At 39.3% G+C, this 23,841-nt stretch overlaps 1 protein-coding gene across 1 annotated transcript in view; it reads right to left on the bottom strand.

Moving 5' to 3' along the window:
• The window catches only part of SLC49A4 (solute carrier family 49 member 4), a 70,317-nt gene that overhangs the window by 22,124 nt on the left and 24,352 nt on the right, over window positions 1-23,841 (bottom strand). Inside the window, exons 3-6 of the mRNA XM_027678989.1 lie at window positions 15,569-15,837; window positions 9,958-10,087; window positions 4,776-4,884; window positions 4,084-4,151 (exon numbers count right to left, since the gene is read on the bottom strand). Of these exons, the coding sequence (XP_027534790.1) occupies window positions 4,084-4,151; window positions 4,776-4,884; window positions 9,958-10,087; window positions 15,569-15,837 (576 nt within the window). The remainder of the gene's footprint in view (window positions 1-4,083; window positions 4,152-4,775; window positions 4,885-9,957; window positions 10,088-15,568; window positions 15,838-23,841) is intronic.

Here is a 23,841-nt window from a genome sequence, read left to right as displayed (position 1 = left end):
GCATAATTATCAGTGCAATTGCTCTTTTCAAAAGGGATTTCAACCTAGCTACTAAAAAAGATATATTAGAAAAGCCCATGTCATTTATTCACAAGTAATTTTCCATAATCTCCTGCTTAGGAGATGTGACTTTGGGATGGATAGTTTAGGTATGTATGTCTCAAGCATATCTTCTACCCTCACAGCCTCCTACCTAGATTAGGCTAATGGCAGCATAATCCACCTAGGTCGATCCGTGATGAAATTTGTCCATCCATCAGCTAACTGCCTTCTCTGCCCTGACAAAGATCACTTTACAAGCAGATGCCCTATAGCTTAATTGATAAAAGAGACAATGCTACCAACATTTTGAAAACTAGGAACCTCAGCTCCACATATACCATAAGAGATGTAGGAGTAATGCAATCAAACACTGCTCACCCTCCCAAACCAACTTCTTTCCTCTTGTTTTGATTCTCCCTGTGCTTAATTCCACATTGAATTTAGCAGTCAGTAATTCAATAAGCAGTAGAGGGAGATCAATGCTGCATATCATCTTAAAAGTTTATGACTGCAGTGTTGAAGTGGCTTATGCATTCAACTCCAATAGCAGAGGTCAGCTGCTACTGTTGCTTTTCTTCTGACAATCCAATCCAGCAATCAGGATCATCTCACTGGTTTGGCAGTTTCTTTAATTATTCTTTGGGATCACTAAGGTCAAAATCAGCAATTTTAAAAGCTTTGCAGAAGCACCTCGAAGTGTAAGCTTTCAGCTTCTTCCACAGAGACTCCCTGTCTTGCCTGCTGGCAGACAACATCATTATTCTCTTGCCTTACAGGCAAGTGCAGTGATGTAGATCCTATCTAATGAAACATAGTGTGAGAACTATCAGCCTTCTGGGAGGGACATTCACAGAAAACAGGCCTGCAGGTAATCTCTAAGGGATCCTCTATCTCTATCCTACCACCAGGGATATGTGGAGATGGGAGGATGATACGCATTTAAACCATTCACAACAGTTCAGTGGAGAAAATATCTACCTTTACTGAGCAGCTGCAACTCTTTTTGACACAAAGATCCTGGTTTGGGTAGCAGTGTGCTCCAAGGAGCTCTCAGACATCATAGGACTCCGAAAGGGTCAAATGTCCCCCAAAAGGTAAAGGTTTATGCAGCTACTGAATTCAGCCAGCAATAGAAATAATGGGAAAAAAATAACATAAGAACCTAGCCTGAACTTGCTAATTGAGGGACTTCTGCTTCTTGTCTCGTTACAGGAGAATAAAGACTGTCAATCTAGTCAACTCTTCAGAATACTTGTTTCAATTAAAAAATTATTTTTATCCTCTGACCTGGGTATCTGCTTTCAAACCCCTCTGTTCTGTTTTGATCCTTCTTCATCATCTAGCATGTAAGGGGATGTCTGCAGCTGCTAAAACAGTAGGCACAAGAGGACATAAGGTGTATACTTACCCAGACACAGACCTCTGAGCCTACTGCTGGTACTAGTCTCCAGCATCCCAGGAGATCCAGCCCAAGGCTGTATCCTACAGTTAAAATCACAAACCTGCGTTGCTGACAACACTGTCTGTTGCTAAGGAAATTATCACCATGCCATAAAGTTTCAGCACTTTGACTACACTGCAGGTTAGAAGTGGGAAGAAAAACTGAGCCACAGAGGACAAAATCTCAAAAATATCTGCGATCATTGGCTAATGGGGGGGAAAATATCTTAAAAATCCGAGGAAAGGGAATAGATTTATACTTCCACGCAATGACACAAATGTTGCTCTTTGACACTGCTTTTCTTCAAACCAGTAGCATTTGAAAGCTGCCAGCAAAGGGTACAGCACCTGTCAGCTGCCCAAAAGGCCAGGCTTTTCAATTATAAAAATTCATCACACAAATTAGCTAAACATGTAACTTCACAGCTATCAGGACAGCAGTGGGTGGAGATCAGGAGGATTTATGTATAATGCTGAGGAAAACTTGCACCACTTTGAAAATGAGATAGAGAAACAAATTTCCAAACTGGGCATTACTTTATATATAGATGATTTAACACCTACTGTGATGTGCAGGACCTAATGTTCCAGGGCATTGCTCTCAGGTTGCTAAGAGTTCTAAATGATAGAATCTGCATTGACAAAAATGGAAAGAGCAAATGCCTAAACTGCACCAATTTTGCTTTGATAAATTAGCAGGAAAATAAAACCAATGAAAAAACCCCCACCCCAAAACTAACAGCTTCTTAAGAGGTGGTTAAGGGAGAGAGCTGCTTGCTTGGCAAATCACAGTTCTGACACTGAAATACATCAACTTGTCAGCTTTGACAAGAATCATTACTTAATTTTCCTAATTACAACTTTTAGCAGATTACAGTCAGACTCGTCATTGATTCAACCCTACACAGATAAATGCTGAATAGGCCTAGGAGGGAGAGTCATCCATCAGGAGTGACAAATCACCTCCTCCCTCCCTTTCTGTATACGAACCCTCCCATTTGAACTGTGCAATGCCCAAGTTAGAAAGACATATTTGGAGACAGACTGCTGGTATTTCCTAAATTTACTGAATGCTACAAAATATGGGTGTTCAACCAGGTTTGAAATCAAAGGTTTGAAGCAGTTAAAGTGACTGTCAGCGTTTCCTGAAACTTAACCCAGGCAATATATTAAATAAATTAATCTACCATAAAGACTGAGATTTGCATGTTGGCATTGAGTCAGCAGACTCTCTCCTAAAAAAGTTAAGTGAGCTGCTAAGGGTGCCCCTCTACTACTGAAATGTTGCAAATATACTAGAGATTAATTCATGATGGAAAAGATTAAACTAGCACACTACTTGTGCTTCAGCATGCAACCTAATGCATTTGTGTCATTTGCAACAGTTGGTTTTCAGCATCTCTTACGGAGAAAACCTTGTTATCTGAGTTTAGCTAATCAAAAGCAACTCTTTTTAGAGGAAGTCAGGGCATGAACTTTGTTTGGCTAGAGTCCTTTGGCCTGCATCTGGAGTGGATGGGAGAGAAGCGCTTGTTTCTTTTCCCTAGGTCAGGAGTTTTTTCCTCTCCTCGTCACAGTTGCTAGGCAGCCTGCAAAACGCCAGGATGAGAAACCTCACATTTCTTTATGCATTGTGTACTCTGATGAAGCACATGAAATAGCAAGTGAAAAAAAGAGAGTTTCAATTTCTGTCCTAAAAAGATCCCTCCCTGTGTCCATAATCCTGCAATGACAGCAACCATTAAAGATCTCTGCACTTGTGCTAAATTCATTGCAGAACTGGAGTCTAAAGAGTGGACACAGAGAAGCCAGGACAATGCTCAGGTATCACAATGCAAGGGGAATGTGTGATTGGTTTTAGACAGTTTTATAAACTCATTGCTCAAGTATCTCCTGAAAGATTTTTTCTTCCTCCCCCCATCTCTTCTTCTGAAGAGAACCTCAATGCAGAAAAAGCAGCAACCTTTCGGAAGGGCAATCCATGCTTTGCTGTTCCTCTCCCCATGTCATCATCATTCATGATGGCCAGAGCAAGCTGTGTCTGGATTTATAAAAATGCATAGATTCACCTATACTGTAGTCCATAGGAGTACAGCAGAAAATAGGCTATACAGGAACCCAGCAACTTGGCCAAAATGGGCCCAGACTAATTTCTCTGTGGAGGAGCATAACATTATGGTGGGTATGCTGCCTGTACTACATTCCCTATATCCCTTTGGGAATCAGTATGCCCAAAAGTGTTGATGGAAGGAGACAGACATTAATTTCTTCAGTGCCTTCCAAATGTGCTACAACAGGTTCTCCTTTATACCAGGCAGCTGAATTCACAAGAGCTGTGTTTAAAAGCAGCATACAGGAAGCCCCTGCCAGGAGTAACAGTCTGACTTGCCAAATTCAGGTATATGCATGTGGAATTCTCAATCCCCAACAACCACTAACCCGGTACAAATTATTCCTCTACAAGAAACACATCATAACCCCAGAAGCATTTTCCATTTCAAGTTTCCAGAAGAAGAGAGAAAACAAGTTATGTTACTAAGAAGATAAGCTAAATGACAATCACAGTTGAAGAAATGAAGAAGGACCTGTAATTATTCCTACCTTGCCATTGCTATGCCAACAACGCAACCTCCAACTATAGACCAAAATCCAATCCAGCCTGCATCTACCTGACAGGAAAAAACAAAACAAAACAAAAGAGAGAAATGCATTAAAGCTGAGAAAATAAGACGATGTTACTTTCAAAACAAATGGTGTGCAGGAGCTGCAAACTGCTAACAACAGCCCTTGACAACAATCTGAAGTGCAATGCTTTTTCTAGGAAAGGAAATAAATTCACTACAAGGAAGTATGACTAAGTAGTCTATGCCCTAAATGTGACCTCTCTTTATAGAATCTGAGTAATGTCCTCTGTTTTTTTATAATACTCTATCAAAAGCTTAGAAATCATCTTCTCCCCACTTCATCTTTTCCACCAGGCACACATTATTTTCTTTCCCTAAAGGTGCAGCAGCCAACAACACTACAGTTTGTTTACCTGCCTCTTCCTTCTTGTCAAGAGGTGTGCACAGTTCTGAAAACACTCACCACTGATGGAGAGTCAGAAGGGAGAATTGTGACAGTTTGGGATGCCAAAGCTATGGTTTATTTTGTTTAAAATTTCAAGGAGAAAAGTGGTCCATATGTATTAATAGCTGCTTAAACATAAAAACCTGATAAAACTGTATGCTATTGCAAAATAAAAACGTGCCATTTACAAAATGGCTGCTGATTATCAGTCAGGAGATACTTACTTGGCTTACGTGAACAGGCGTTAATATCAAATCCAGAACACCAGACCAGCCAGAGAAAACACCCAGTGGTATAGCATAGGCTAAAGCAATCATCAAGAATCGGAAATTGCTGTGAAGATAAAACATTGCAATTAGCTGCAGGTTATATTAGAAATCACACCAAGATTAGCCAGTACAGTAAATGACACCTTCTATATTCTGCCCATCAAGAAAAATAGCAAAGGTCTGACAGAGGAGTGAGCCACGAAAATCAAGAAAGGTATCCAGCCCTGCCACTGAATTTCCAGTGGCTGATATGTTACTGCCTTAGCACTGTGATGATAGAAAAAGCCAGTCTCTCCACATGGTTCAAAGATTTCTGTAACATGCTGGGCTCATGTGTTTCTCATTTCCACAAGGAATTCTTCCGTGCACTGGCATGGGCAACCTCCTTAGCCACAGTGTAGGTTAGGAATAATAAGCACTAATTCAAATGATGAAAAGCATATTTCAAGAATAAAATCAGAGCTTCATGCCTCTTGAACTGAACTTTAAAAAAAAATAAAAAGAAACCCTGTTTTATTTCTCTTTGTTTTGGTGAAAGCAGGGAGAGCTCTGGAAATTAGATGGGTACAGTTGCAAGAGTGGAAAATTTTGACAAGTTGAACAGGCAAAAACCAGAGACAATATAATATAATATTCTGCTCTAAATAGTCAACATGTTTGCTTTTCCTCTCAATTAAAGTTATTTAACCTTTAGTATTCAGAGAAGGTGAAACAGTCAAAACTGTGTCACCATCTTCAACATATACAGCTAAACAGGGGTTTAGCCAACAACTTTCCCCACTCACCGACACTGAAAGCAAATGTGAAATCTTTGCTAAGAGACATCCAAATTTTCCTCAAAAATATTTCAATTTTGGATGAAAACCAGAAAATATACTTTGGACTCTGCAACAGTGATATTTTAAAGTGAAGAGATTTTATGGTGATTCCAAGGTCAGTTATCCCATGGGGTATCTGTGTAACCACAAAATGTGGCTCCCTCCAATCCCAAACAATTTACGTAAAATTGATCCTGATCAGTACCAGTTCCTTGGCATGCAGTGGCAATTTGATAGCAGTTACGAAAGCCAAGAGGGAGAGAAAGAAATTCGATTACTCTCCAAAACATTCAGAGGTTTGCAGCTTACACTGTTTTACTCCCCTAGATGATCCACGCACAGCACACCAGCCAGTATTTTTTTGCACTCTTCTTTTTCACACATCTTCTTCTTGAATAACACATTTTCATCACATGAACATATCCTCTGCTTTCAATATCATTTGTGTCAGATTTATTTTTTAATGCAAAGAAAAACAACTCCCAAACTTTCATCTCTTCTACACATTGGTTATTTTTCTCTGTATGCTATCGTCTTCCTGACAACTTTTTTTCTCTCTTAAGAATGCCATATTCTTATCCTAGTCTATCTTGTATCATCTTGGCATCTGATGCTATCCATGTGAGAGCCAATTCAACATCTGTAAAATAAAATAAAAAGGAATTTTGCATGGACATTAAATAGCCATGTTGTAGATTGCAAAGGGGGAACAAGTCTGAATGCAGTCTTCCAATATAACACTTGCTGAATATTCAAAATATTCGGCTACCTGAACCTCAGCTTCATTAAAGAGCTACTTTTGAGGAACTGAGAACTTTGTAATGTACTTGACCAAAATTTCCTGTGGTGTATTTTTTTTCTGTAACTCAAGCAACAAGACAGACTGTCATGTGGGATAGCTGCTCTGTGCCACATCCAACTCCTAGTACCAATCCTAGAGAACCAGCTCTGCATCATGACATCCTCCAATGACAGAGACTGCCACCCTGCCTAGTCTCCAGCAGAAGGGAGGTGACCTGGAGAAAGGGTGCATGACAGTGACAAAGATCCCCAGATGTCATTCTGCCCCCTTGTCCAGCAACAGCTAGTGCTGTCTACATTAAGTGCTAAAGCTGTTTGAAACATACATCTTTCAGCAGCAGCTTTGCTTTTCGTGGCTCCAGTCACTTGTATTTGTTTTTGCAATTTTGCAATTACTCCACAGAAAATAGAAAAATGTGCTGTCTGTCACACCATCAGCTGGTGAACCCACACTGTTTTCCATCGTATCAGTGATGACAGGACATCAGCATTAGCCTCTCTTAAACCACTCTGCTTGAATACAAATTGATTTTTTCTCCTGTTTTTTTTTTTTTCAGAAACCTATCTAATGCTATCAGAATCTGTAAGACAGACTGGTTCAGAGGGGAGCCCCATCAAAGTCAGTCATCATTTTCAGAATAACTTTGACAGTGCCTATTAACATCAGGCACGCTCTGAGCAGCTTCCATTACTGGATTGTGATGTTGATGAAAGTTTCATTAAAGCAACAATGATGCATAAAAACCCTATTACAAAATTTCAAAATTGCTTACATAGTCCCTTGAAAATATAAAAGGCACATAACTGGTTAAAAGTATCTAATTACCTCAAAGCAAAAAACACAACAAGTTTTCTTACTACAAATTTTAATATTTATCAACTATTTACTTCTATTAGGATTTTTTCCATTGAAGTTTGCGGCATATTCTGAACTGGGAAAAAAAAAAAGTTGTATTTGCTTCACCCAAGAAACTGATAAAGGGCACTGCACTTTTTCTAACAGAAATTCAAACTACACTTGTCACAGCATGTGACAGACTTGAAAGATTTGGGCTTAGCACCCAAACCATGAGTAATCTGTCATCTCCCACTGCAGGCTGAGAGAGTTGGTATCAGGAGATAACCAGAGATCAGCTAATTGTTATAATCTGTCAGAAACAGGAATCCTCCAAATCAGAAGGAAGAATCAAGTTTCCTAAGAAAGTCCCAAAAAATGGCCTACAGGGGATGGTTGACCTCTGTTGATGGTATAATAAAACTCTGCAAGAAGCAGCTTGTGTAGATGACTGCCCAAGGACCTGAAGGCATGAAGGAGTGTGGGATCTGAAAGGATGTGACAGATCCTTTTGGTGTCCAAGGTAAAAAGGTCAATGACTTCAATGGTAACATTATGCTATGCTGCTTTATTTTGAAGTAATAAAACTGCAGCCTGAGGGAAAGAAGAGGGAAATGATGAACATCTCAATTCTCATGAGTGTTTTTGGCGCATAGTTGAGTCAGCCCACCAGCTCACACGCATCCCAAATGCCTTACACACAGTTCTTATACCAGAGGGTAAGCCTACAGTAAGGGGAAATCATGATTTCTTAGTACTCATCTGCTGGTTACCTTCAGTCTACACTAAGTCAAAAGAAAGGTTTTCTGAGCCAAGAATTATGAAGCCTAGATTAGGCAGGCAACAGAGCTTAGAAGCCTAATGAGCCAGATGATGGACTTCTCCTGAAGCATGGCAGACACCATTTTCTTCTATAAAACCCAGTTGCTTTGATGGATTGTTGCTGAAAGGCTCCTCAAGATAAGCAGGTTTAATGATGAATTGTTGATTATTTCATGTACAGAGGAATGAAGAAGTGCCTTTGATAAAGGGTAGCATGGAAGAATGCAAAAAGACCAGAGGGACGGGAGATATAGTTATCTACCTGTCCATGTTTAAAAAAAAACCCTCTTGGTTCTTGGAGACACTATAAAGTATGCTCATTATTTAAGAATAGAGTTTGTTTTCTTCAGTTTCACTGGTTGAGAATAGTAAGCCACCTTTGCTGTTTATATCCTGACCTTACAGTATCTCAGGTCCACTGTTTACAACCCGTTTAACATGGAATCTACTGGTTAAAAAGCTCCCAAATGGAGCACTGTCAACGGGAATTTTATATTTCACCTGCAGAGTCAGTTGCTGTTTGGATTTCTGTTCAATGGCAACATTTTTACTACACAGCCTCAGGCAGGGTCCAACTGCACATCAGCTTGGGTGAGTAAGAGCATTACTATATGTGCTAAGTGTCCTTAGGGGAACTGCTATTTTTTAATATCCTGAGTAGGTCACTTTGCAGACTTAACCAGTCAGCTGTACTCACACTTTCTCCCGACTGCCACCGTGCTCCGGGATGAACACTCAGGATTAAGCGTCTTGCCAACTATTTACTCCCCCAAACAAAATAAAAAGCCTCCAAAAACAAAAGGAAAAAAAACCCAAAGCCAACTACAACAGGGGATGAGTTGTTTTCGCTGCCTCTGAATACACTTATTGAAAGTACGCCCCACAATAGATCTGTAATAACTGAATGGCTAATGCTCCATTACTATCAAGTTTCAAGCAGCCCTTTATATGCAGATTCAGCTTCTATCACTGCATCAGTCAACAAACAATTACAAGAAGAGTCTGAAGCCTCCCTGTGAAGTCAGTCACACTCGGTATCATGGGAGCAGTTCTTTGCCCCAGGAAGTTCATCTTTGCAATATCATGTACAGGGCACGGGCATTCACAATTATCTACCATTAATATTACAGTTGTTTTAGCTGTTCCTTTGATATGATAGTTCCATTACACAAGACATTTACAAACACTGGGGGGAAGTAAGTCTGTGTCTTACCAAAAGAGCCCAAGTGCAAAAAGCTGCAAAGCTGTCATTTTCTTTGTAACTTCTTTCTTTTTTTAAACCTAAGAACTTAAAGGAAGCTAACTAGTCTTTGAACCTGTCCAGGAACACATCTGGAGACATTTTTCCTATTCCTACTTCATATTTTAACATACTTAATGAGATTTAATTGATGATATCACAGTTTCAGATAGTTCGTTCATTGCTCCCATGGCTGAATAATCCTATGAATGACAAGTAAACTCCAAATTCATTCCGATATAAGCACAGAAGAACGTAACTTATTAGTTAGTTTTGCCCAGTGTTGCTAATTGTTATCTCACAGCACACTGTTAACAATCTTGTATAACCTGCTGTAACAGAAGCATTGTATAAAAAAACCTGTGATAACAGGATGAGTAAAGCACTGTTGGTGCTAAAGGACTCTGGCATGAAGGCTTGAGATATACCCAGTGATTTAAAATTTAATGTCTGCTTTTCAGCAGTTAGCATCCTTTTATGCCTCAACATGAATATTTAATTTTATTTTGTTTAAAAGCACTACAAACCAACTTGTTTGCTCCATGAGAAGATTAAAGCACACTTGTTTTTATTTATTTAGGTGCTGATCTGCTTTGAAGTGGAAACCCAGTGAGGTCCTACCTTAACAGTCTGCAAAAACTTCTCCTGTAGCTGAGCCGCTGACTCGCTGCAGCGACGCTGGGAGGGAATGGAGGGCGCGAGGGGAAGTAGGCCAACGCTGCGGAAAATATCAGGGAAACCATTCCAAATTCTAAGCAAGAGGGCAAAGAAAAACAAAACCAAGAACAGATGTTAGCATCGACAGACTTATTTTGGTACACTGCTGTTATCGGCCGGCCTTCGAGACATAAATCCCACCAAAAGTGCCTTAATGCCCCTGACAACAGAACTCGGTAACTTGAAGGAGAATTTCTTTTTTCCCTCTCCAAACAAGATTTCAAATTGAGATGGAGAATCAATGAGACTGGCAGTGCATGCCAGTGTTAGGAGCTGCAGAGAACCAGGCTCACACATGGGGAACTCAGTGAAGCAAAAGGAAACTGTTGCTTTTTCTCCTTAGAGAGAACTGCAATATGAAGATTTGGGCACATTTCCTCACGATGGAAGTAATGCAGTGCAGGTACCAGCAGGCCAGAGACTTTAAACAGATGGGACTGGGGAAGCCCCAGGGCATGGAATGACAATTAGTCATTGCACAAGATGATGAAGGCAAATGAAAGGTCAAGCAAGGCAGCAGTTCGGACACAAACAGTTTTACATGGCAACAGAAAATAAAGAGAAAAGTGCAGGAGCAGCCATGGCTCAAGAACAGAAAAAAGTACAGGTAAGAGGGGAAAAAAAAAGAAAGAATACAGCTGTTTGCAGATGCTCCTCTTGTTCAGCAGCAGGTATTCTAAATCTTTGAAAAATTTCATAGCAGAAGTCTGGAACTGAGCTTGAAAAGTGACGAGCACTTCACAGAAAATACTCAGTAAGTCCCATGAGCAGGCATTCTGAGGAAAAACAACTCTACCCACAGTCAGTCTAATTAGTTTTACAGGCATTTTGCAATGTATAGCATGTTCTCCACAGTCCTCAATCCCAATATTTCTCCCATCCCCTTTGAAAACAATATTCTTTGCTGCTGGAGAGAAAAATGTATGGCTGAAGTCTGTTATCTTAAAAGAACCTGTGATGTTATAACAAAGAAGTGTTCACTGACACCACAAATAAATTCCAGCAGAGCTGGATACTCAATTGCATTCATTTTCTTTTTCCTCTCTTTTTTAATAAATCAATATGAACATGGCACTTTGCCAGGTCTTCTGCTAAACCAGAAGAAAATAAATTCAAGAAACAAATAACAGAGTCTAAATGGATCAGCTGGAGATGGGGAAAGGAAACGAATGCTTCTATTCAGTATATGGGAAAAAAGTCTACACTAAATTTCCTTTGAAGGCATACTGGGAATGTGACAATGCCATTCTTCACGATCAAATACTAAAAGATTCATTTTAAATCATGTGGTGTCTTTTCCTTCTGTAGTCTAACTGCATGTTTTGAGGGCCAAGGGCACTTTAACTAGACCTCACTCTATCTCCTCTGCTCTCTGGAAAACAGATTAATTTCTATCTTCGTGTACATTGTTTCTGAAACCGTGAGCAGTGAATAAAGAACTGTCCATAACTGATCATCCTCGAACTAAGAAAGGGATGAGATGCTTTGTCACTACAAAGCTGTTTAGTAAAAGCTGGTTATCTGCCTATCCTGATTCTAGGTCTACATACAGGTTTATAGCTATACATATATACATGCATACACACATTTTAATCACATATTAAAGGAAGATTTCAGACTGCAGACAGGTATAGCCAACAAGAATGTGATCACACAAACTTGTAATTTTTGTCCAAGGTACTAATTATTTAACTTAGTTATCCTGCAGTGCTATAAGGGAAAAGGCTAGATCTTTTTCTGAAGAATGAAAATGATGATAATTTTTTTAAGTCACAGCAATATTTTATAACAGGTGCCCATCTGAGGCCTCATCTATGTGCTGCCTCAAGATTTCTGCCAGTCAAATTGCTGCAGCAGAAGCAGTATAGTAACATCTTCTATTTTTTTTTTATTATTAAATTCAGCATGCTGTCCTTGTAGTACCTCTGCAATGTTTCCCAGTGTTACACTTTCCAGGCTAACAAATTTGCCTAGCTAGCTCTGCCCTCATGCACAAAAGGAAAGTGCAGAATGCCCTTTGGAAACTAAAGTACCTCTCTCTATTGAAGAATAGAAGTCTTTAGTACCATCTTAGCTTTGTGTATCACACCTACATCAGAAGTCCAGGTACTGCCAAACACATCCAATTTCTTACCTGATGAATTGCTTCCTCATTAGGAAATCTGCACCTTTATCTCCCTCATCATTTACTCTTCCAGACTAGATAAAGAAAAATACAATCTAAAACTTGTCTTAAAGCTCTTCCACAGGGGTAGCTGGCTTCTGAAGAGGACAATGGATGCAGCAACGTACTCAGAATTGGGCAAGACATAAATCAGTGTGCAGAAACACAGCTGTATATCTCTTGTTGAGGAGTGAACCTGGAATGCTTTACAAAAGCTGGGTACCACACCACAGTGACTTGAGGCTGCCAAAGTGGACAGATGCCTCCACCTTAGCCTAGGAAGTAGACATCCTGCTGCTTGCTTGTGTAAACCCCAAAGAGAAAAAAGAAAAAAAGTGGTTTAACAGAGACAAAAGCCTCCTTGATACAACATCTTTTTCCTTCAGATAGGCTACTTATAGCACAAAAACCTACTCAAACCCAGAAGCCTTTCTCCCCACCTTGTCCTGTAATGTAAAGGGGGAATGAGGGGCCTTTACACACACGCACACATTTTATTTTTTTTAAACAAATAATGATTTTACATTGTTATTTAGGAAAGCACAAGGTTGAGAGCTCTGGCTGCAGTCCAGAATAATTCAAGCTTCCTTGTGCGATTCAGGTAATACAATTCAATCCTGATTTGCTACATCTGTACTATTTGAGCTGTGAACCAGAATGTGCAGCGACACAGATGACACAGAAAGAGGCTGCGGTAATTCAACTGAGCTCTTAGTCCGCATTTGAGATAAAGGAAGAGCAATTTATTAAAACACAGAAGACACTGGAGTTAACAGAGCAGTTTCAGAATGGGTTTATAAGCAATTGCTTCGTAATCATATTTGAGGTTAAGTCCTTGGAAAATTTGCAAACTCTTGGCACACTACTGATCCCAACTTAACAATTCACATCATTACTGCTTTTTAAAAGACATCATTTAACTTTTGAAGGCTGCTTATCTAATACTACCTCACACAAAAGCAACAAGCTCCATCATAAACACAACTCCATTAGATATGCAGCGTGCTTATCCTGTGAAACTGGCTTTCCCATAGTATCCAAAATGAGAAGTCATACTAAGCCTGGCCACACTTGCTAAAGAAGTGGGGAAGTGGGATATTTGGGTCAGCTCCTTGTTGTGCTGCATTCTCCAGAACCTTTGCTAGTAATCTTGGAAGTCAATTTGAAGCAAGTTTTCTGCCTAGCCAATTTAAGGGACAAACAGTATCCTACCACAGCTACCAGGTATTTTTTGGCCCATGGGTGAACAGAACTGTCTATACATTACATGAGGCAGTTGCCCTCTGTAAGGCAGCCTTCCTTCTACCTCTGGAGCCCACCTGGCATAAGAGAGCACAGGGGAGGCAGTCAGCAGGGACCTTGTGCCTTCGGCTTTCCAGGGAAACAGGGCTGAAGTGAGACAGGAGAAATCCCATGAGGGATTCCACGCAACCTCCTGTTTGACAGCTCTTGCCAATTTTAAGCCAGTTGGAGGTTTTGCCATCATCACTGTGACTCACTGCAGGCCAGTAACATTCACAAACCAGCTCTTTGTCATTGCCCGAACAGTTAAAGAGGTTGCAGCTCCTGAAAAGATGCACCCTGTAGGACACAAACACAAGCACACAGAATCCACCTCTGTTCACAGGACTTTCAAATACTGAGAAGTGCAGATGCCCCTCAAAACACATTTCCTAGGAAGATGAAGAGCTACTGTAGGATCATCTCATGCTGGGACCAGTGATTCCAAACAAGTCTATGGGGTGTTCCCAAGCCCTTGTCAGCTCAGACAGGCATAAAGAGCCATGCTAAGACATGGAGCAGGCAAGACACACCTAACCTTGGTGGCAAGATCCATCCCTGTTTCTGAAGAAAATGCTTAGGAAAACCTCCCTAAAGAGAACAGAAGAGAATGTGAATCTAATGGGCTGCTGAAAGCAATACTTCTAGTGCTACAAGACCCAAACCAGTGGTTTCAAGCACAAAGCAGTACCTTCTTCAGGCAGATGAATTCTTCTCGCTCCATAGAAAATCTGAAGAGGGAGAGCTAAAGCACTTCTTTAACTGCTAGAGTTTTCCTCCCCTTATCTACTACTCTTCAGGACAAAACCTGACTTGCTTTCATTCTTGCTTCTTTCACAGTAGTCATTCTCATCTGCCATGAGATTTCCAGAGTCTAACACCATATTTACTTGTGAAAAAGGCTTAACCAAACCCAAATTTAACTGTTGTTCCATCTGAGTCCAGTAAAAAATAGGTTACTCAAAAATACTTGGTGAAATGGTGACTCAACTTCTATTACACCTTCTTTAAAACGAACAGTAAAGTGACCCTCTCCCAACAGGAATATTAACTTGACAAAATTTCCGCAAGAATAACGTCCAGGAATAAATGATCACAAACAGCTAATTCAGTCCCATAAACCTCCATATAAACTACACAGTATATGTACTTTAAGACTTCTGGAACACTTAGGGCTAGCTCCTGGCTGAATTTCAGAGGCTGCAATCATAAGGGGGGGAAAACCCCAATCAAATGTGCAACTATCATGACATGGTAAAGAGTTGATCTGCTCTGAATGCTATACCAATTTATATCCTTTAAAAATCAGAACATAGGCTCCTAAGCCACTTAACCAACTCATTTTCCTTAAAGTTTGCTGCTGAGTTTTGTAAGTGATGTAAAGAGCTGTAGAAGCCATTGCAAGAAAAAGAGTAAGGACATAAAATGCAAGTTATATCAGGCGAATTTTATATCAATGGTTTTTTCCACTAAACTGTTGCCACTTCATTGAAATTGCTCACCAATATGAATTATGTGGTTTTAGTTAAAAATAAAATCTATTTCATTTTAATTTCAGTGTTAGATTCTTAAATACTAATAATCTAATCACATTTGAAAGGCACATGCAAATCATAAATTAAGGCTGATTTAATGCAGGGAAGAAATTTAATGCTAAAAGACTATTGGATTTTCCTCCTTACAGACACAATAGAAAAAAACCCAACATGTCATGGACACATATTTTTAATGAAAATTCAATAAGCAAAAACCAGTTTGGAAGCTCAGGGAAAGTGTAAGCTCTCCTAGGAGACATTTCTCCCAAGATCAGCCGATATAAACAACTGAATTACTTCCTTTGGAGTCAGCCTGTACAATAGGCTACTTTTGTAGGGGGAAAAAGAAGGGGAAAAAATTAGCCCTTCTGATGGTACAATATGTTACTACTTGATTATTTTCCCTCAGTCAGAAACCGGTTCCTGTGCAAACCAGCCACTAGAGGGTACTGGTTCACAAGTACCAAACACACATGAACGCATGCACATTTTTTATATTTTCTTATTTTTTTTAATACTTATTTTTAAGCCACACCTGCATACAGCACAGCCTCGATGCGGTCCTTGATGTGCTCGGTGTTGCTCTGCGATGCCAGCAGGAGGTGAGCTGTCCCATTAGGAGATGGCACCACCAGAGGCCCCACCAGGAAGGCGCCAGCAGAGCCCAGGTAATTGAGCAGCGAGGCGATGGCTGTCGCTGTGGCACGTTCGTCCGGAGAAAACCACGTTGTGGAAAGAAATGGTGCCGCATTCATCACGGTTGGCCCCGCCAAGCCATTTAACAGCTGCCCTCCGTGAATCAGCCTGGAATAGAGAACAGATCACAGCCATTTGGATGACAATCGCTTGCCCTTTTTGAGGGGTTTTTAATTAAAAAGGCATGTGAGATATTGAGTGCTGGAGATGGAGCAACTGCACAAAGGAATGAAAGTCCTGTGCAAAAAAAGGATATTCTATACACTAAAAGAAGCCCAATTAGATTGATTTAAAGAATCCCGAGCTACTCTGGTCTCATTACCTCATATAAATGGAAAAGCAAATGTTCTCTTCAAAGCAGGAAAGGAAAAGGGAACAAAAAGGACTTTCTTTGCATCAAAAAGGCACCATGATAGGATATAAAAGCAGAAAAGGTGTAGTAGCAGAAAAGCTTTAAATTACAAACATCTTAAATCTGACCTCTTGCATGCATAAATCCCAATAGAAGATTTAAATTAGTTATGGCAGATCCAAAATTGAGACAGTTCAGCAAAATAATCTGCATATTTTTTCACTGCATTATTTATTTTTATTTACACACTCAGATGAGCTCTATGTGCCTACAGATGAGGAGGCCGGGCTGTTAGGGTTTCCAAGAGAATCATCTTCTCCAGCAATCTGGCCATTCTCAACATACTGTTGAAACAGCCAAGCAAACCCAGATTTTTCTCATTTTTCACACTCACTGGGATTTAACAGATAAGGCTGGTGACAGAACAGAGATAGTACTTCCAAGCAGTGAAGTCTCTGCAAAGTTTGGCTTAATATCAATGAGCACATACAGAAAGGACTTTCTGAAGGCTCTCCCACACATTAAAGTCAGCCAGAAATCTTCCACTTTGACTTTTCCAAAAGGTGATTAGCCGTGAAAGGCAACAGTATTTTTGAATTTATATAAAAATTTCATGTCTAAAAAATAGCTAGAGTCAAACGAGGCATTGCAACCCTCCAAAGTAGATCTATTCAATATGCAATGAAATGGTGGCAGATGATATTTTCAAATGGGTGGTGTTTTTCTAACCATAGCAGGAACTCAGTGTTATTGCTGCAAGACTTGAGTTGTCAGACATAAAAAGCTATGGCCTGAAAATGGGGAAACATAAGCCACCATTTAGGCAGTGTTTCAAGCCACAAATGGCTGAACAACATACAGTGTAGCAGGCACACAAAGGAACAAAATATGCAAAAGAAATGCCAACAAAGTCTTTATCAAATTAACAAGAGAGATTGCAATAAAAAGGAATGTATACTACCAATTCTCAGAGAATTAGAAATTAAATTTTTAAACAAAATTTATAAAAAGTATACAGGAAAAAAAAAGCTATTATATATCATCTGAAGGAAACCTCTTCTGAGCTGGGACAGAAGTAGTATAATATCCTCTCCTACATATTTTTTTGAGCGAGGACAGATTTCATTACTACTGTTCATGATGTGCTTCAGATGGACATCACCAAGGCATGGTCAGGCCTTCTGAATGCTTGTTAAACTGTGACACACACACACACACACACACCCCCCCCCACATACAATCTCTACACCAAAATGAAATAGTTTTAAATAAATAAAAAGCACTATCTAAACAACACTCTGATATAGTTTTCTGGAGGACACAGTACATCAATCCCCCGAGATTACTCTTCAGTGTACTTTGGACAAACCAAGGTATCCTTGTGCACTTTGGTATTTTCATTCTACTTATGTCACTACAGGAAGTTATTCTCAAACTTCTTCTGAACTGTTCCAGGGTATTTGCAGAGCTATGGCACATCCCCAGGAACAGCTGTATTTCAGTAGCAAGTGAGGTAACTACTGCAAAATATACAGATTTTATTTTAGTAAATATTGCTCCAAAGTAAATTTAATGTTTAAATCGTGGTTTAGTTATTGTACATTTGGGAAACTGTATCATCAGAAAATAACATGTAGGCACTTCATCTTGTAGAAAAGTTTTGCAAAAAAACCCCCAAACTACCAAACAAAAACCCACAATTTATCGACTGTGAGAATTATACATACTGTTATCATGTACTTCAGATTAAGATTCTGTCTATCAAACTCTACCATCTCAATAAAGATCTATAATCAACCTTCATACTTGAGGGAGAAACAGACGTTAATTTTACTTTGTAGATCCCAAGGGAGAAAGTAGTACCTTAATTCAGAATTTTAATTCTGTATTATCTTTCTGCCTTTGTTTTGTTGGGGTTTTGGGGGTTTTTTAGAAAGAGCAAGCCAATTTTGTCTCTCTATAGGTCTCTTCTGTTGGTGTTCTCCTGGCTGCTGTCCCTCCAGCCTTGCCCTGCCTGGTGTGCTGTCTGTTCCCATAGATTTTCCCATGGTCTTTCCATCTGCATTTCTGACGTTTACCAAGCTTGACATTATCATCCAAGATAAAACATCTCGTATCTTCATATTGCCTAATTTTTCAAGTCTAACATATTTGAGTTAATAAACACTATTTTCAGACTAAATTGCCATCAATATACAGACTACTACCTCCAATAACTCTGCATATGATAACAGCCTAAGCCCTATTTTATCTCTTCTTCAATACTGGCTTGAATTAAGCTACTTTTTCCTGAGAAAAAGATTATTTGCATGGTTCCTCTGCACAACCTTAACTCATTTCCCTAGAGAGGCAGGGATGAGAGATTCAAAACACAATTCAGAGCGTTTACTAAGCTGCTGCTCTGGGAGATGCATGTAGCAGCCTCTCCATTTGACAGAGAAATATGAACACAACAGTACTGGTGGCTTTTTGCTGTTTGTTACAACATATTATCAGCACTGTGCTAGATTTTGGTCTCACAGCCCATGAGTCTCCTCTCGTACACCATCAGTGCTAAAAATTGCTCCAAGACCAAGACAGGTTTGTTTCTGTTATTCCCTAATTTTCTTCTTGTTTCTGTAACCAAAAAGGTGCAAAGAGCACTGCATTTTTTTTCCTGTCACTATTCCAGTTTCATTCTGCATAACAAGATTCTCTTTCCTGAGAAAAGGGCTAAAAAGATAACTTTAGCTCACAGCCTTACCCAGATGGAAAAATATTTTTCAATCTCATTACGGTAGCACGGTAATGTTCATCTGTTATTTATCCAGGTCTGCTGTTTTCAGATGCGTTATTTATCCAATCACCATTTAATTATTTCCATGTATCAAAAAGTAGAAAGCAATTGAGTTCAAATGACAGAAAATAATACAAGAGTAGAAGGCTTCTTAATCACAATCATGGAAGAGAATATTGGAAAAAAAATACACTAGAAATTCATCCTCAACTAACACAATAATTGATGAGTGACTGGTTTAAAGCAAAAGTGGGGAAGTAAATATCTGCCCAAAATATCTTGTTTTAACCATTTCAGAAGCCAGATCAGGACTCATTTTGAAATGTCAAGGTTTTTGCACACCTGATCTCTTTGCTAAGGAATCTGTGTGCTCTACCAAACTTTGAACTTGTAATTGAGCATAAGCCCTTTAAAAACAAAAAAAGAAGAAAAATTATTTGAGGACTGGTAGGAAATGCTAGTGTGAAATATCATTGCCAGAGCATCACAGTAATGGATAACTTATACATTTATATTATGTATTTATCTATATATAAACAAAACACACAGACATATTCACACATACCCCTTTTACATGAAATAAAGATCACTTTTGTTCCTAAACTGAACTGCAAAAACACTAGTACAAGGGACAGTTCAAATAAAGCAAAAGAAACTGGAGAAGAAAAACACTTACTGTACTGTATTGTCACCTCTTTTCCAATTTTTTTGTCAAGTCACATTATAAATAACTTTAATTATATGGTTTTCATCACTTCCCTGACAGAAGACTTTACATTAGTATTAAGAACTAACCTGGTTATACCTGTTTTATTCACTCCGTGCTGTCACTCCTGCAATATCCTAACAGGCAGCAACAAAGAAAACCATGGAAGGCTATAAATGCTGAAATTACAATATCACTAAGCAAACTGGGTATGGAAAAAAAAGTGAGATAGTAGAGGAAAAGGGTTTTAGTGACTGATGATAATACCATCCAGCTAAGATGGGAAAGCACTTCCATTTACAGTCAGCTTTATTTATCTTTTTCTCCCTGTATGAGTTGAAACTTTGCACGCATGGCCACAGTCACATCAGGTACCAGATTTGTTAAGCTATTTAAAAGCTGTGTGTTACATAAACACTTTTTCTAGGTAAAAAACCCAGACATTTAGTGTTTCTATCACTGTATGTCTCATGCCTGGACTTAAGAGAATTTTAAATGAAAGAAAATCTCATTAGTTTCTGTAGTCAGATGGGGAAACAAAGGCAACAGTAGAGGAAAAATACTTACTCAAAAAATTACTTTTAACACAATGGATTTAAACCACAACACCAAAATAAGCTCCCAAAGCTCAGCTCCAAGACATGTTAATTTGAGTTTGTTCTGGGAAGGCTAAGACTGGAGAAGCTGGTATTTCAACACTGATCAACAGCGTGGAAAAATATTTTCACCTTTTCTTTGGCAGACAACATGGGAAGAGCAGGGCTGTCAGCCCCAGGGTGCTGCTCTGACTCTCTAAACATGATGACCACTGGTCAGCTGGGAAACCCAGTTCCTTTCGGTCCTAGGAGGGAGCAGAGCTCAAGAGTCTTGCAAAAATGTGATTTTGGTGCAGATTTTTTCCCTGAAACTTTTACCATGCTTCTCCCATTAGCTGCCTGTAGAACTGACCACTTAGTCACTATTCAAACTTCTATACAAAAGGAATGAAAATAAATTATAATTCAGTTTTGCCACTGTTGGGCAAAGTGTGAGGAGTGACCAAGTCACTGAGAGTGCCAGTCTGCTGCTGCATGAAGACAGCACTGTAGCATGCTTTTAGCATGGAAAAGTTGAGTAGATGAACTGCTGATCCTAACAATTAATGCAAAAAGCAATTCTGGATAAAGAAGTTAATGTTTTACAGAAATGGACGGCTAATATTTCTTTCACATGCCTGACAACTTCACTCATTGAAAGAAGTGGATCGTTCAACTCCTAATTTGGAAGACAAATAGGTTTATGTAGCGATTAGCTCACTGTGGGAACTACTGGAAGCAAATGAAAGAGACCCTTCCACTGGAGGACTTCAGAGCACTTTTCAAGTGCTATTGAATTTAGTGTCACTACATGGCACCAAAGCAAGCAAATACCTCCTATTCTAGAGCATCTACACTGATGTATGATGCAAGTTGCTTGCCCAGAAAAAGGCATAGGAAAAGACATGGACGTACCCACATTATACATCAGGAGATTTATTATCCTTCAGAGGGAACTGATGCCAGATTTGACAAGAACCACTTCTGATTTTTCACAATCAAGTTACTAGAAGTGGATGGAGCTTTTCTTTTAGACTCACAAAAATAAATACAATAAAAGAACCTTCTTTAAAGTGGAACCTTTTTAGGTACTTTTAAGGCAAAGACAGAATTAGGGAGGTCAAATTCATGCTTTACAGCAATTCACTGCTACCAGTATGGGGAGAACTGACGCAGATGCTGTTTTGTTCATAACCCAAAGAGAATTTAAGAAGGCTCTATGTCTGGAAAAAGACTGGAAAGAAAAACACCTTTGGGTAAAGCAATGAATTCATCTATTAAAAATAACATTCTGATAGATGAATTTCATGGAAATGCACTTCCTTTCAATATTTTCATTAAATGATATATTTATACTACAAAAGCTTTATGCCTTCTGGATATTCATGGATTGAGGCCATTAGCATTTTCAGCTTGTTTTTGATGCATGCAACCATTGATATGTGGAATAATTTAAAGCTGTTTTTCCCCCCATCAGTAAGAAATATTATTACAAGAAGAAAGCCTGAGTCACTGTGTGGTACATTATCTCCAACAATAGAGTGAAAAAGAAAAGAGAAAAACTTAAAAATGTACATTTAGCCATCTTCATTAGGAATTGGGCAGATGTTTTACCCCTTATACAAACCATGGTCTCTGCACTGTCAGTCACACCATTATGAGAGCAGACTTGAAAGGACCATAGGATCTATCAGGCATCCCAGACTCATGCCTCTTCTCCCACGCTTAAAGAAAACAGCAAACCCATTTACAAATGCTATGAAAAGTAGTGTGGTTTGGTTTCAAATTTAAAGGTTTGGAAAGCCGGAGTTACTCCAAAACTTATTACTGAGAGCCTGCTGAGAGAGACAAGGATTTGCAAGGAGAGGAAGCAGCAATCTCAGGCCAAGTCCCTGACATCTCCATCAGACATTCTGACAGAGGAAAGGGATGAGGGGGGGGGTACAGTGAGACCCCTGGCAGTATGGTGACAAATTCACTCACATCCTCAGACTATGTTATTGTGCAGCCATCACGGCCATCACAGAGCTGAGAAGAGGGTTTCTTCACTTTATCCAGGTTTCAAGGATGAGGGCACACAAAAATCAAAACTTCCTTTTTTAAAAATTTTTTTATTAAAAGGTTGTGGGTTTTTGTTTTTCTTTTAAAGCTAGCCCTCTCCACTAACCCATTACTAAAAGAAGACATCTTTAAAGCAACACTAACAGAAGACATATTCATCAAATATGAACAGACCCAAAGTAAACAACATTGTTGTAAACACAGAGTAGGCAATTACATTATGGGCTAATGAGGCAAAATATACTGAAACAAATTATCAGGGAAGTGCACCAGGATCAGCTATTGGGGCTGCTGTGGGAGAAAGCTGATTAAGATTACTTAGCACAAAAGAGATCCTAAGTAGGATTTTTTAGTAAAAGAGTAGGAGTGTACAGGAGATGCATCAAATTAAGAAATGGAATAAACAAGAGCTATTTAAACATTCTTGAATAATTTTTCTTAAGTGAGTGAAAGAGCAAGAGGGTGTTTTGTTTATAATGCAGCAACTTTAGTATAAATTCAATTAATATGAATTCTTCTTTAAGGACAGAAATTAGCCGACATGAGTCACAAACTGAGGCAAAGATTTTAAATAGGATTAAAAAAAATTAAAAGTGTTTTACATTTGAGGATACCACCTACCATTATATGAGATGAAACTAAATATCCCACAGAGAATATAAATTCTCTTCCTTCCCAGCGAAGGCTTACACTAGCTGAGGCCTTGTAGAAGCTGCCCACTAAATAGTGCTGCAATATCAAGGTCTTTCTGAGATTTCAAGAGTTTCCTTTAATGTCCTGGATTCATCACTCCAAGAATTTACACAGGGTCTGTAAACTGCTAATTCAGCAGCCACCCTGGTTGCTGGGGGAGGTGGATGACAACCACAGTGCCACAGCCAAAATCCAGCACAGGTGAAAAAGGAAAGAGCATTTATAACTCAAACTGACCATTTGTCTTTTTTTTCACCCAGGCTGTTTAAGCCGAAGGAGAAGCCCATTTGGCTGCCACCTGAGTGGCTGCTGGTGTGCCACAGAACATGCAGCCAGAACCACTGGGCAGATAGAGGGACAATAAATCACCTCCCACTACCATCAAAAAACAAGCAAAGCTGGAAAAAAATCACTGCTGCTTATGAACAACTCACAGAACTTCTCATCTACAACAAATGCTTTGGAGCACAGGTCAAAAAATAAACCCTGTGTACAAGATGAAGCCAGTGGAAGTAATAAAAACAAGCTAAACTGTTGAGTTACAGTTACTTAATACAATTACGTATTCCCCATGAGAACCTACCCGTGAATGACCTATTTCCTTTTTTCCCCACTGACCTCTTTTTCTGATACCATGGATTAACTCAGTTCAGTCTTCCCCCAGTACTGCAGCTGAAGCGCAAACCAGCACCATCAGCGCCAGGCAAGTGCTCTATCTTAACATTTTCCTCCTACACTTGCTGAGCTGCAGCATATACAAACAGGTATGTTTATTCATCTTTTTACTCCCAGAACTTCACTTTAGATTAGATTCTCTTTCATTCCTCTTCCTCAGCAAATTAGGGAGCACAAAACACGCATCACACTCTGTCTTTATTTCTTACAGGCAGATTTTCGTACCATCCTCTCTTAAAAGGCTCTTCTCATTCCCTGGAACATTTTAATCCCT

Source organism: Neopelma chrysocephalum, unplaced genomic scaffold, assembly GCF_003984885.1.
Source record: "Neopelma chrysocephalum unplaced genomic scaffold, ASM398488v2 Primary Assembly neopelma1_44, whole genome shotgun sequence".
In the NCBI taxonomy this organism is placed as follows: Eukaryota; Metazoa; Chordata; class Aves; order Passeriformes; family Pipridae; genus Neopelma; species Neopelma chrysocephalum.
Note: the sequence above shows the minus strand (reverse complement) of the source record. Positions and strands in the feature narration are given on the sequence as shown.